At 48.4% G+C, this 12,661-nt stretch overlaps 5 protein-coding genes and 1 non-coding gene across 6 annotated transcripts; 5 read left to right on the top strand and 1 right to left on the bottom strand.

Moving 5' to 3' along the window:
* Positions 1–309: 309 nt before the first annotated feature.
* Positions 310–1,577, top strand: LOC6507536. The gene is made up of 2 exons (XM_001955841.4): positions 310–461; positions 626–1,577. Exons 1-2 carry the CDS (start codon positions 432–434, stop codon positions 1,493–1,495), a joined length of 900 nt encoding a protein of 299 aa, XP_001955877.1. The 5' UTR covers positions 310–431; the 3' UTR covers positions 1,496–1,577.
* A 225-nt stretch (positions 1,578–1,802) lies between these two features.
* On the top strand, positions 1,803–2,521 carry LOC6507537. Its single transcript, XM_001955842.4, has one exon. It carries the CDS (start codon positions 1,811–1,813, stop codon positions 2,462–2,464), a length of 654 nt encoding a protein of 217 aa, XP_001955878.3. The 5' UTR covers positions 1,803–1,810; the 3' UTR covers positions 2,465–2,521.
* Positions 2,522–2,858: 337 nt separating this feature from the next.
* Positions 2,859–3,962, top strand: LOC6507538. The gene has a single exon (XM_001955843.2). It carries the CDS (start codon positions 2,866–2,868, stop codon positions 3,892–3,894), a length of 1,029 nt encoding a protein of 342 aa, XP_001955879.1. The 5' UTR covers positions 2,859–2,865; the 3' UTR covers positions 3,895–3,962.
* Positions 3,963–4,138: 176 nt separating this feature from the next.
* LOC6507499 (major royal jelly protein 1) lies at positions 4,139–6,786 on the bottom strand. The gene is made up of 3 exons (XM_001955844.4): positions 6,271–6,786; positions 4,927–5,123; positions 4,139–4,778 (listed from the first exon to the last, which is right to left on the bottom strand). Exons 1-3 carry the CDS (start codon positions 6,712–6,714, stop codon positions 4,235–4,237), a joined length of 1,185 nt encoding a protein of 394 aa, XP_001955880.1. The 5' UTR covers positions 6,715–6,786; the 3' UTR covers positions 4,139–4,234.
* Positions 6,787–7,629: 843 nt separating this feature from the next.
* Trnac-gca lies at positions 7,630–7,701 on the top strand. Its single transcript has one exon. It is a non-coding gene; the product is annotated as a tRNA-Cys (tRNA).
* Positions 7,702–10,098: 2,397 nt separating this feature from the next.
* On the top strand, positions 10,099–11,574 carry LOC6507539 (protein yellow). Its single transcript, XM_001955845.4, has 2 exons — positions 10,099–11,011; positions 11,067–11,574. Exons 1-2 carry the CDS (start codon positions 10,144–10,146, stop codon positions 11,360–11,362), a joined length of 1,164 nt encoding a protein of 387 aa, XP_001955881.1. The 5' UTR covers positions 10,099–10,143; the 3' UTR covers positions 11,363–11,574.
* Positions 11,575–12,661: the final 1,087 nt, after the last annotated feature.

Here is a 12,661-nt window from a genome sequence, read left to right as displayed (position 1 = left end):
AAGCGAATTCAAATAAGCCGGCCGGCCATAGCTATTGGCAGAGAAAGAGTTGCAAATATTGACCCATAAACACATCAATTTTGTGAAGCGAAAATCGGTTATATTTACTCACTAAACAATCTTGTCTGCCTGAGAAAGATCTAGTTAGGGGAAAAGAAAATAGTTTACTCACCCATCATTGCGGCATTGGAACTGTTGTTGCTTTTAGAATCTTCGCTGCTCCAATCTTTGCCCAACTCCAATTGACTTTCGAAAGCAGATAGGCAAACCGAACACCCGGCCAGAGATATAAAGACCTGGCCCCTTATCTTTACTGTTATTTTTGAGCTTTCATTGCCGTCGTCGGAGGCAGCATCGCTTCAAACCACTGACGATACTCGGAGGAGTAGGACAAACGTTTCAATCTACAAAAGAGAAGGGAATACGTCACCATGTTTTCCAAAAAACTACAAATAACTTTGGTATGTAATTCTCTTTTAAATTGTATCCGAGTTAGGGATGTAATTCTCTTAAAAATTGTATCTGAGGTGTTAAGGAATTAGAGTTTTTGGTATTTAAAGAATCTTTCGGCGGGGAATCTAAAACTGGCATATTTTATTAAAAGGAGTTAAAATTTCTTCTGTAGCTGATTCTTAATGCTGTGCCAGCTCTACTGGCGGCTACAGTGACCACCAGGCGCATCCAGCCTCGGGAGTCGAACTCCTGCGAGGGCCGCCAGACTCCAGGACCCATCTGCGAGTCCTGTGAGCTGCTCGCCACCTGCGTGCGACACTCCAATGGCTGGGTGAATATCCCCGTGGAGTCGTGTGACGTGGCCAACGGATACTATTGCAACGCTCGCCTAGGAAGCTGCACGAACGAAACGGGTCCATGCCACCCGTTTGGAATCGAGGGAAACTTCCAGTGCACATCACAAGGCATCTTCCCGGACCCATACGACTGCCAGAAGTACCACATGTGCTACTTCGTGGGCGCAACTCTGGTGGCCGCTGCCGTGGACTGTGGCAACGACAAGGCCTTTGATGCCCGGACTGGTCAGTGCACTTTGACCTTGAATGACCCAGTCTGCCTGCAGCGGCAATATAACTGCCCCAACGCCGGTTTCGTGGCCGCCTGGCCCTCTAACCCCAATATTTTCTACGTTTGCAAGTCGACAGTTAACCAGAACCTGAACGATTCCCTCGTAATATATCCCTCGCTGCATCGCTGCAATGACGGGGAGATCTTCATGGACTATGTGTGCCGTGCCGGATCGAATGTCTTGTCCCCCAGCACAGATCCATCGAATCCGTCTGAGATAATCGAGGACCCGAACGACGGAGGCTTTAACGTGATGCCCACCACTTGCCAGCACGTGGGTCTCATCGCCGACATGGACGATTGCCGGAAGTACTATTACTGCTCCGCGTTGAATGGCACTCTGCGACACATGGATTGTCCCGTGGGAACCTACTACCGTCCCGAGCTGTCCTCCTGCGTCCTGGGGACTTGTTGAGTTCGTGGCGTTGTCCTTAATTGAGTGTATTTTTAAAGAAACCTTAAGAAAAATAAAAGCATAAATATGGTAGAGATTTTAAATAACTTGCGAACTTAGTAATGTTCTTCCTCATTATCAGAAAGACTAATATAAGAGATCATTCAGTTTCAATCTGTGAGTCTGTCATGAAAACAAGAAAGTTCAAAGGTTCTTCAAGGCCAACCACTGGAATTCACTGAACTTGTCTATTTAATCAACCAGAAACATTATTTCATCGGTTATCTACTCATATATAAGAGAGTTCCAGGCGACTCCTCCTCATCCACTTCCAACATGACACCTTGGCCCCAGCATGTTTTGATTCTTGCCTGCTTGACATTCGCGATGGAAGTAGCTGAAGTGCCCCCACCAAGAGGTTCTAGGGAGGCGGACTATTCCTGTCCTGGAGGATACAGTTTCGATGACAATGTTGATCTGTGTGTCTCTGAGAACAGCACAGAGTGCACCAACTACCAGATCAGCCGATGCCCTACTTCCGTCACCGTTGAAGAATACTGCTTGTGTTGGAATAAGCACCTGCAGATCCATGCATGTCCGGAGGGAACTCACTTCGATGCAAGCCATTCTGTTTGCAGGATCGGTGCAGCTCAGTGCCAGGACGAGTTCACCCCGTTTGCCTGCCCCAATGGAAGCGCCAGAAACGTCTTCTGCCAGTGCATCGGCGGAAAGTACGTAACTCAAACGTGTCCCGATGGATACTCCTTTGACACCGAGAGAAAGTTTTGTTTTCCGGCCAACAAAGGGGAAAGTGAAGACAGTGAAAATGGTACCAAAACGTGTCAGCGATACGGGCTTTTCGCCGATCCAGCTGATTGCTCGGGATACTATCACTGCTCCGACAAGGGGGCTGAAATCAAGCATTTCACATGCCTGGGAGGAACTATCTTCAGTTTAACGTCTTTTGCCTGTGTGCCAGGTAGTTGTTAGCAAGTTGTTGCTAATTAATTACTTTATGGTCCGCACTACAACGAGGAATAACTTAGAATACCAATAAAGTTTTAAAATGATGTTGTAGTGGGTTCTGAATTTTAAAACAGTGGCATATGGGTGTTCGCTTTAAAATGTATGTGTTTTAATCAATCAATAATTCGTTGATGATATTCCGCTCAAGGATGTCAGTTGGCAAAGATATCGTTATGGCTAGTGACCGTGTACTAAATCCACAAAAGCTATTGCACTCTTTGGAAACTTAAAGCGGATATATTTGTTTTCATTTTTGTTAGTTCTTTTGGGTTTATCTTTTTAATTAAGGAAAGAACACAGGCAGGCTGATAGGAGGCGGGCCGTATAAATAGACAGTTCCCCAAAAATTACCAACAGTCTTCAAAATGCGGCCATCACATCAGCTTTTATCAGCGGTATTTGCCATTGCCGTCGGATGGGCTTTGGGCGAAAGTATCGGCCCATCCCCACGGGTTGGTAGCGAGGATGATAACCCCTGCCAGAACGTGCGCCTGTCGGGCTTCGTATGCCTAGACTGCAACACCTTGGGGTACTGTATCCACGACTCCAGTGACCAGTGGCAGACAGTTTCCATGCTAGAGTGCCAGTCGGACCATAGCTTCTACTGCAGCGACGAGGGCACCTTTGGATGCACCTGGCAGTCCAAGTGCCTGGTGCCGCAGCGTGGGCCCTTCAGCTGTCAGCAGCCGGGTGTGTTTCCAGATCCCTACGACTGCCGTAAGTATCACGAGTGCAGTGCCCTAAACGTGGACACTCCGCGGCAGTGCACCAATGGAGCCGGGTACTCCACACTGACGGGAGACTGTGTCCTGCCTCGGGAGAGCGATCAGTGCACGAGTCAGCAGTACAGCTGTAGTAAATCCGGCCAGATTGGAGCGTGGCTGGGTGACTCTCGTTTCTACTACATTTGCATGAGCGATGGATCCACCTCCTTCTATCCCCTATTACTGAAGTGCGACGACGGGTATATCTTCCAGAACCACGGATGTGTTGTTAGCAGCCGCAACCTGGAGTTGCAAGCGAAAGAGACTCCCAAGTGCATCGGCAACTACAACTACGAGTGCTCCACCGAAAACGTTTGGGGAAACTCCTACTGCAAGTGTGTTGATGGAGAGTTAAAGGCCAGGACCTGCCCTGCAGGCTACCACTTCGACCCCAAGATCCTGGCCTGCCGGACAGAAAGCGGAATCTATGATTGTCGCGACTTCGAGGTGATGATGTGCCCCAATAACCCCGCCAAGGATGAGTACTGTCTCTGCATGAGCTCGCAGCTCGAAGTAAGGAGCTGCCCCAAGGGAGAAGTCTTCAACGAATATGCCCTACTATGCTTGAGCATGGACGAAGATGAGAAAATAAGATTGGCTCAAGAAGCTCTTAGAATAGCCCATTCGTAGAACTATACCGATACTATAGTGTCAACTGGGTTTCAAAGTAATTAAAATTATTTCTGCACGGCGAAAAATGAAATTGCGTTCTTATTTCCCAAAACAAACAAAACGCCTAATCAGAGTCCGCATAAGGGATAGCAATACAACTTTTTATCAATTCATACGGGCCCAGCCCAGACGTAGGCGAAGATATCGGTCAAAACATAGGCGGTCTGATTAGGCCAGGCAAGACCCTCGGCTAGTAATCGTCTTTTTTAAGATTTAAACAAACTTTATTGAGCCCCAATAACAAAAACAGAGGAAGAGGAAACTTAGAGGTAATTTAAAGGACGATAAGCCAGGAGGCTCAGTCGTCACACTCTCGGACGACTGGGTGCAGGACGATGGAGGCCCCGTTGCACCCCGTCTTGTCGGAGATGAAGTCGTGGAAATTGCTCTCCAGAGCCCACATAAAGCGTTTGTGACCCGGGAGGACCTGGGTGGACAGTCTGCAGTCGCCGCCCCTCTGGACTTCCTGCAGGTTCGAGGCCTTGAAGCACGTCTCCGAGTCCCAGAGGTAGATGTCGTTCTCGCCCTTGTAGCGGAAGAAAAGAGAGGTGCCCCCATCGGCCCCCAGGAGCACCGCTTGCTTTCCGTAGGGCTTGGGGCCAACGTCAATGATGGAGCCCGCGCCCTGTCCCACCCGCAGATACTCTCCCTTGATCGAGTAGAGGCGGGGGGAGCTCAGGTAGCTGAAGAAGAGGGTAGAGGTTCCATCTGGCTTCGCGGTCAGCGCGACGTACAGGACATCATTGGTGGGGGCGGTGGCCTTGGGCAGGACAATACGGTACGACTTGTTTCCGGTGATGTCGTAAACCAGTATGCTGCGGGCCCCGGCGTCGGCAACGTAGCTATGTTTTAAAAGAAGAGGTAGCGATTAGGAACCTATACGTTTTAAGCAACTGGAGAAAGTTGGCTTTTATGAGGTGCGAGTGAAACTAGATCCTAGAGATGATTCTTATGGAGGTGCTTTTGAAGAGTTTATATTCTAGTACTCACACGAACGGCTTGTTGTCCTTGGAGTAGTCGACCACGATGAACTGTAGGCGGCTTTCGGAGGTCACCAGGTCGCTGAGGTCGATACTCTTAACCACCTTGTTGTTGGCCGTGTTGATGGCCACGATCTTGGGACTGCAGCGCCGGATGGGCTGCTCCAGGGTGTTCACAATGCCCACGTCAAGAGCCCAGAGGAGTCCCTAAAACCAGAAGGATAGATGCGTTCAATTAACGAATCATATTCATTGCTTTTCACGGGCCCTTCATCCGTGGTTGTTGATTAAAACATTATTGTCGTTAAAAACGCCACACGTTCTCATAAAAACAAATTATTAAAAGCATGAATATACATGAACTGAATGGAAAATTGTGCAAACAAATAAATTCATTCGCACACATCCCAGTGATTGTTATTGCGATTGCCACTTTTGTGCAAATAAAATAAGAGTGCTTTGCATAAACGCTTCAGTTGCACAATTGCAGTCTGTGTGTGGCATTTAAATGAGTGTGGATTGATGGCTAACTATTAGAGTCGCAGTATTGACTTGCGGATTGCCTTGCAAACAGATCATTTGTATTTCAAACATGTAACATGTAACATGCACATTGGCAATATTTAATAAACCTGTCACAGCTTATCAGTCTTTAACATTCAGCTTCCAACTTTGAAATATCTGCGCTGACAAGTATTTAAGCGGAAATCGAAACAGAAGTTGTGTGAACTGGCTGGGTCTGACATTTCCCTATCGGATGGAAATTGCTTCTGAGAACCTTTCGCTGCATTTCTGGCTGGGCACTTCAGCGACAGCCTTTGCCCTTTTATAATATTTCATTTACGCAACAGTTTTTTCAACCCAGTTGGGTCGGTTGGGGTCTGTTGGGGTCTTTCTCCTCACCAGCTGACTGGCGCCAATCGCCAGACACGCGTTTTATTTGAAGCGCTGCATTTTTGTCGCCCCGTTTATTTGATTAAAAAAGCAATTTTTGGTCGTCAGCATCGAGCAGTTAAAAAGTGTGGTCGAGGACGGGTAATGGGTAGCGATACCCTGGAGTCGGTGGCTAGTTGGGATCTGTAGAGGCTTGTGCCCTCTTGTTTGTTTCAAAAATATAAACTTCAATTGCTTGAAATGAAAAAGTAGAAAGGCAGCAACTCCATATAAATTGAAGAATTTGAAGAGTATTGATATTGCAGTCATATGTACATATATACCTTCAACTAGCTTCCATCAACTCACCATAAAGGTATAAAAAGTATTTTGATGCCATCAGAGTGGCGGAGACCCGCGACCCAGCCTTAATTAAAGTCACAAATGGCAGTTGAACAGCACTGCCGTTAATTTAACTCACATTCTGATCCACGGCTATGTCCACGACGGACTGGAGTGCCTGGCAGTTGCCCTCCTCTTGGATGGCCCAGCAGGGGTACGGTGCGATCTTCGTGAGGCACTCGCCCTTCTTTAGGTTAACCTTTCCGAGGGTAAAGGGCACGCCCTGCTTGTACCGAGGCAGGGCCACGAAGGCCGAGTCTCGCTGCAGCTGGGCCCGGGTGACGATCACGTTGCGGGGCACGTACCTTCCCGACTGTACGTATATGTTCTTGGTGGATTCGCAGGGCCAATGCAGGCTGCTGCCACTCAGCTGGAAGGTGAGCTCGCCCAGTGGATTCTTGTCGCACTTGGAGCCGCCTACGGCGTTCGAGGCGCTGTCCGAAGACTCGTCGGTGGAGGAACTGTACTCTCCCAGGACAAAGGCTGCGAGGAGCAGGAGCATCAATGGCTGCAGGGCTGCCATTTCGGATGATGGTGTAGCGGCGGACGGAGGAGCTCAGATCTTGGGAGCCACGTCTGAAAAGAACCCAGAACTGTCTGAGCGGCGTACAGACTGGTGTTTAAATATAAGACCTGCAGATTGGTGCACCGAGCTGACGGAGCGTGTTGCAGCAAGGTAGCCGGCTGGTAAACATGGGGGGGAACAAGTGTCTTCACCGCAAACCCCCCTTGACACAAAGATACACAGCCAGCCAGCACGTCTGGCCCACGCCGGAAATCGGCCAGACCCCCAATGGCTTTAGAGTTTGGTTTCTATGCAATGCGGAACTTAGCCCATTCTGCAGACGATAACAATTGCATTCGGACTTCCATTCGACTTTGAACGAACAGGATACAGTCGTCCGTTGAGTATACCTTGTACAAAAACGTTAGTAATGAATTTTGTTTGAAATCAGCGTTACTGCTTCTGCCCCCATCAATCAATTGTTTAGTTGCCAACTGGAAACTGATTTTCGCTTGTTGGCCAACTAAAGTTCAGAGGTCAGACCGAAACAGTTCTCCGAATGGGAAGAAAGTTGGATACCAGCACTGACGTCTGCGACAGAAACTTTGGCTGCCCGGCTTGGTACGATTTCCAGATATTTTCGAGCTGACAATAACATCTGCCAGCTATCAGTTGGCCAAGAGTTGCGGGCTAAGGGGCGGTTGCTGGCTTCTGGCTGATAAGATTGCAGTAATGTTAACACCGGAGAATCAATGAAGTCAGCCCATGTGAATCACACGAAAATTAAGCAGAATTCGGGTTCGGGCCTGCAGCTTTTGTTTCGCATTCGATTCATAAACAGTCTCCATTGATTCAGTTTCTATTTTAAGATACAAGTGATATTTCATCAGCCAGTGCCTTCAACAGGCACTCCCAGAGCTTCAACACCAAGTCGGGGGTATAGCTCAGGGGTAGAGCATTCGACTGCAGATCGAGAGGTCCCCGGTTCAAATCCGGGTGCCCCCTTTGGTAACTTTTTAATACTTTTTTATGCGAACGCCTGTCGATTATGAGTTGAATTGCATTAGAGGTGTGCTCCGCCGTCGTGGACGTTGAACTCTGACAGACCTCTATGCCCACGCATCAAATAACGACATATAAAAAATGCGTTGACACATTCCGGGAGAGGGAAAGGGAAGGGAGATGTCCTAAAGGAAAGTCCTTTGTTTGTCTTGGCCTTTGTGCGGGCGGAAAAGTGGTCAGCACGTGCACTGAATTATGGCCAGAAGTCGGCTGCCATTAAATCTCATAAAGTTTAATCTTCGTGCAACTCGAAAAAAATAGGTCCGGCGGCTGGTCAATATTTTCATAAGCGAGGACCAACAAATGGGCAAGATAACCCTTTTCGGTATTTTCCGCAAGCGGGCTGACCGAGACTCGGCTCCCAATAAAGCCAAATTACATGCAGATTGAATTTGAGCGAAATCCGATTTAATAAACTGCCATAAGTTGCCTCCCGTCCCGATCGTAATCTCCGAATTTATAGCAGACACACGCCCAAATAAGGGCTGATATGTCAGCCAGTCTGCCGTCCGCAGCTTCATGGCGGAATAAATATGTATACGGGGTATATAAATAAAACGAACATACATATATGAAATGAAAATTCAACTCGAGATGCTAAGCTGAATACTCTTTTCGTTCCGGTATATTTATTTATTAAAGACTGGGTTCACAAACGGGCTAATGGGGATTCACTGTTCCGAGAACAAGGGCTCATCCTAATCCAATAATACAAATAGAGAATTCGGAAAGCAGACTGCCAAGTGCCATTTGCGAAAAAGAATTCGCATCTGAAATAAAACCAAAGAACTAATGAATTAATCATTGCAAAATAATTAAACGGAGATGGCTGCTCGATAAAACAACAATTTATGGCAATTCATCGAAGTGCTGAAGTCGAAGCCCAGTGGCGAACTTTAAGCAGACATAAACAAAAACTTTGGAGACGAACAAAGAAGCCAGCTAAGTGAAAGCCCATATATTAGGGGATCAGCTAATACACACTCTTAAACGAGGGACTATCGACTTTTGAATGCTCTTCCCCTCCGATTAACCGCCGATTCTTATGGTTACAAATGGTGCTTCTGTACTGGGAGTGACCTTCTACGGATTCACTTTTAATTTATGATAAATTCCCGACTAATCGAAAATTGCTCTTCCTCAGCGGAAAAGTGAATGCGGCCCATTTAGCAAACCGAATCAAACGTGACCACAGACAGTTCTTTTGCTTTTATTGTTATTGTTATTGGCTTATTTGCGTATTTTGACACACATACGCCCCGACTCTGCGGCGGAAAGTTTAAAGAAGTTGGCCGAAACTTTCGGACCTGGCTCGCTCATGACGCATACGCCTCGTTAAGGCGGCAATAAAAAAACTGTCAATGTAATGTGTGGAAAATGGCCCGAGGAGTAGGCTGACTCCTTGGGTGGGCTAATGGGGGTCAGCCGGCAGTCTCTTACCGTTCCATTCCACCCGATTTTTTGCCGGTTAGTGTTTACATAAATTATGTCAGATGAGAAGCCCGGAAATGCTTGTCATGAATTTTTTTGATTGTGCTCCGAGTGTGGGAGCTGCCGGAGCTGGTGGTTGGCGGCTGCTAGTTGGCATAAATCACTTGGCTCGGGTGGGGGGGAGTGCCACCCGGAATGCGGGTTTTGGCTGACAATTTAACATGCCAAACACGTTGAATCCGGCCGGGGGCGATTCCGGGTAGTCTGCCCCATCGAGGGGCTTTAACCTATTTACGGCAAGAGATGCTGCTCCGAAGTGATTTTTCCTCAATTTTTTCCTCCATTTGGGGCGAGATTTGTGTGCTGGGGCAGAGAAAATCACAACTAAGATTGGAGGTTACTCTCTCCTATGTTGCACCAGCAATTAATTAGCTAAAAATATCGCCGCCAATCAGGAGACACTTGTCGGTTTTCCGTCCCCAATTGATTGCAGTAATTGCAATGTCGCTTTGCCATTTTTCTGATTAATGGAGGAGGGAAGGACACAAAAGGGAATTCCTTTCCTCCCTTTTCCGCGGAATTTCTGCGGTTTCACAGCCCACGCTTAGCTAGAGACGGTAATTAAAGATAGCAGCTGCCTTAAGGGCTGTTTGACGATTGCATACGGAAGGGAATGTCTGGCTTAGAGTCGCCTAAGTTATACAATTTTCTGCATTACAGAACTTCAACGGGTCTTTAATCACTTAATAGCTATCTTTTTTGTGGCGTTTTTGAATGAGTTTTGGCCAAGGTTCTTGTTTGCAAAAAAATCAGTTTGGAAATTGAGAATTGGCCGCGCGGCACGTTGCCACTTTCTGGTCAGATTCAGTGGACAAGCGGGCTAATATATAAGCACGCCTCTTGGCCAACACTCGGAGCACAATTCGGCTGACTATAATCCAAATTGCATCGAAAATGAGACTGCTCGCGGGTACTTTGCTCGCCCTGATCCTGGCGCTAGGAGTGCCAGTTTCGCTGGTCCGATCCCAGGGCACTAAGTACGGACTGTGGACCCCGGACCGCGCCCACTCCGACGCCCAGCCCATTCAGTGGACGGGCGGCCAGTTCGAGTTCCCTTGCGCCAGCACCAAGTCGCTCTTCAAGAGCTCAGGCAAGTTTATACCCAAGAACGTGATCGCCACCAGGGCCCAGCTGATCGGGGACACCATTTACCTGGCCCTGCCCCGCTACCGGAAGGGCGTTCCAGCCACTCTGGTTAAGACCAACGTGAAGCCGGGCACCTGCTCCACAACCTTCAAGCCGTATCCCTGCTGGGACCTGCAGGAGGAGGGCAACTGCAAGGCACTACAGTCTGTGGTGGACCTGGTGGTGGACCAGAACGAGGTGCTCTGGGTTCTGGACACGGGCATAGTCAACACCCTGGAGACCCCTGTCCGCAAGTGCCCCCCGAAAGTGGTGGCCATGTCCGTCAAGACTGGAAAGGTGCTAAAGACAGTGTCTCTGGAGGGACTGACCTCGAGCAGCTCCCGCCTGCAGTACCTGGTGGTGGACTACGCCCCCGATGGCGGCTGCTTCGTCTACGTGAGTGATGCCGCCAATCGGGCCATCATCGTTTACAATCTGCAGGCGGACCGCGGGTTCAGGGTGGTGCTGCCAAAGGCCGTCACCGCTGGGTGCCGTTCCCGGGACGTGCTCTATATAGCCCTGATCCGCCGCGACTGCGGCTCCACAGAGCTCTACTTCACCTACCTAAGCACCAGCAAGCTCTTCTCCCTTAAGTCCGAGTACCTGCGCAGCGGAGTGGCCGATGGACGAATTTTGGGTGAGTTTCGTAAGAAATAAAATTAAACGCTTTACTGACTCTGTATGACCCGCAGATCTCGGCAAGAAACCCAGCCGCATGGTCATTATCGGAACTGACAATGGCTCGGCTATTTTCTTCCGGAACGAGGGCGACGCGGAGGTGTATCGCTGGGACACGAACTCCACGTTCGCGGAGACTAACTTTAAGCCGGTTTACCGCAGTCAAACCTGTCAGCTGGTGACCCACGCGGTGCCCGACTACAAACGGAATACGATGCGAGTGCTGCAGAGCAATTTCCCGGATTACATGCAGAACCGCGTCGGCTGCGGGGCCATCCAGCAATTGGGTCTCATGCAGGGCTGCTGGTAGCCAAGGGAGCCCAATCCTGCCGCAGTACACATATGCATGCATATTGCAGTTGGGATGGCCATAGCCGGGAATTAGAAAATGGCCATCCGGGGCTCTTCTCTTTTCGAGTGCTATTCATAGTGGGTGCTGGCTCTTGTACATAAACTAATGACTTTGGTCGCCCTTGTTGTTATCTAAGTTAAGCAAATAAACGTTTCATGGCTGTAAACACATTGCAGAGTAGATATTTTTGATTGTTTGCCGATGGTATCGACTGGCACCCAAAAGCTGGGTTCATTCAACTGTCTCCATTGGCTTTTGTTATTAAGTTTTTGGATCGAAAGGAATTCAATACGGGACCAATGGACTCTGAATAACAAGCGGAGTTTAGGTCTCCAGTTGTTTTTCTTAATAATTTTTTGAAGATGTCTTTCCCGATATGTCTTAATTGGTAAGCTCTCATTACGAAAGACCTCTTCAAAAGTATGAGCAAATGACCTCAGCCCTTTTCTTGAACACTTTCAACTCCTTTTAATTTTCAGCCTTTCCTTTGTGATTTCCCGCACTGACCCTTCGGACTTTTTGTTTTTTACCCTTGGAAAATAAGCATCGAAATTAATTAAGCTAATTGGAAGCTTTCGCATTAAACGCTGGCACAGGCACAATGACGACAAATTGCCAGCACTCACTTGAGCTGATTGCATCGCCATTTCCCTACATCCTTTTCCACTTTGCCCTCGGATCTGGTAACTTACTCCTGACAGGAGCACACGTCGCCTGGAAGTGCGGAGTCTCCGTCTTAATTGCCCAGGAGATCCGCGACATTAAAGCTTGTTAATTCGAGGTTCTCTGATAAATGGCGTGGCGTCTGTTTTCCCACTCGTTTTCCCTCTTGTATTCTCCGTCCCATCTTCCTGGGAAGGAAAGGGCGTGGGCAGCGGCGCCGGGAAAGTTGAGGCGTTGTAGCCGAAAGGCGTCGGGCAGAAGCGTTCCCGATAAAGAATCAATTAATCAGCAGCTCTTGTCTGGTGGCTTCCACTGTTTTTCGACCCCCGCGTTATGGCTTCTGGCCGTATCGTACTGCAGCGTATTTTCGCAAATTTTCCGGTGGCTCTCTTTGTCCCTTCCCCCGAGAAACTGATAAAAATACCAAACTAAATTTAATGCTTCCAAAAGTGAAAGTATCTGGAACTCCAATCCCCCGTGGGACAGGGAGCAGCTGCAAACAGAAAGCCACAATAAACTCGTGCTCCTCGTTTGATTTACGCGGCTCGAGTCGAGAGAGTTTTGGCCAAAATTTAGGTGTTTCATAACCGAAAA

The sequence above is a fragment of the Drosophila ananassae genome, chromosome 2R (assembly GCF_017639315.1).
Source record: "Drosophila ananassae strain 14024-0371.13 chromosome 2R, ASM1763931v2, whole genome shotgun sequence".
NCBI classification, from domain to species: Eukaryota; Metazoa; Arthropoda; class Insecta; order Diptera; family Drosophilidae; genus Drosophila; species Drosophila ananassae.
The sequence above is the reverse complement of the archived record's forward strand: the minus strand, read 5'-3'. Positions and strand labels throughout refer to the sequence as shown.

Bases quoted from the DNA above. Each gene is read 5' to 3' on its own strand.
- LOC6507536 (XM_001955841.4), top strand. From the start codon at position 432: ATGTTTTCCAAAAAACTACAAATAACTTTG. The intron at 462-625 runs GTATGTAATTCT...TTTCTTCTGTAG, and splicing joins AAAAACTACAAATAACTTTG to CTGATTCTTAATGCTGTGCC.
- LOC6507499 (XM_001955844.4), bottom strand. From the start codon at position 6,714: ATGGCAGCCCTGCAGCCATTGATGCTCCTGCTCCTCGCAGCCTTTGTC. The intron at 5,124-6,270 runs GTGAGTTAAATT...TTCTGGTTTTAG, and splicing joins ACATAGCCGTGGATCAGAAT to GGACTCCTCTGGGCTCTTGA. The intron at 4,779-4,926 runs GTGAGTACTAGA...TTTAAAACATAG, and splicing joins AAGGACAACAAGCCGTTCGT to CTACGTTGCCGACGCCGGGG.
- LOC6507537 (XM_001955842.4), top strand. From the start codon at position 1,811: ATGACACCTTGGCCCCAGCATGTTTTGATTCTTGCCTGCTTGACATTC.
- LOC6507539 (XM_001955845.4), top strand. From the start codon at position 10,144: ATGAGACTGCTCGCGGGTACTTTGCTCGCCCTGATCCTGGCGCTAGGA. The intron at 11,012-11,066 runs GTGAGTTTCGTA...TATGACCCGCAG, and splicing joins GGCCGATGGACGAATTTTGG to ATCTCGGCAAGAAACCCAGC.
- LOC6507538 (XM_001955843.2), top strand. From the start codon at position 2,866: ATGCGGCCATCACATCAGCTTTTATCAGCGGTATTTGCCATTGCCGTC.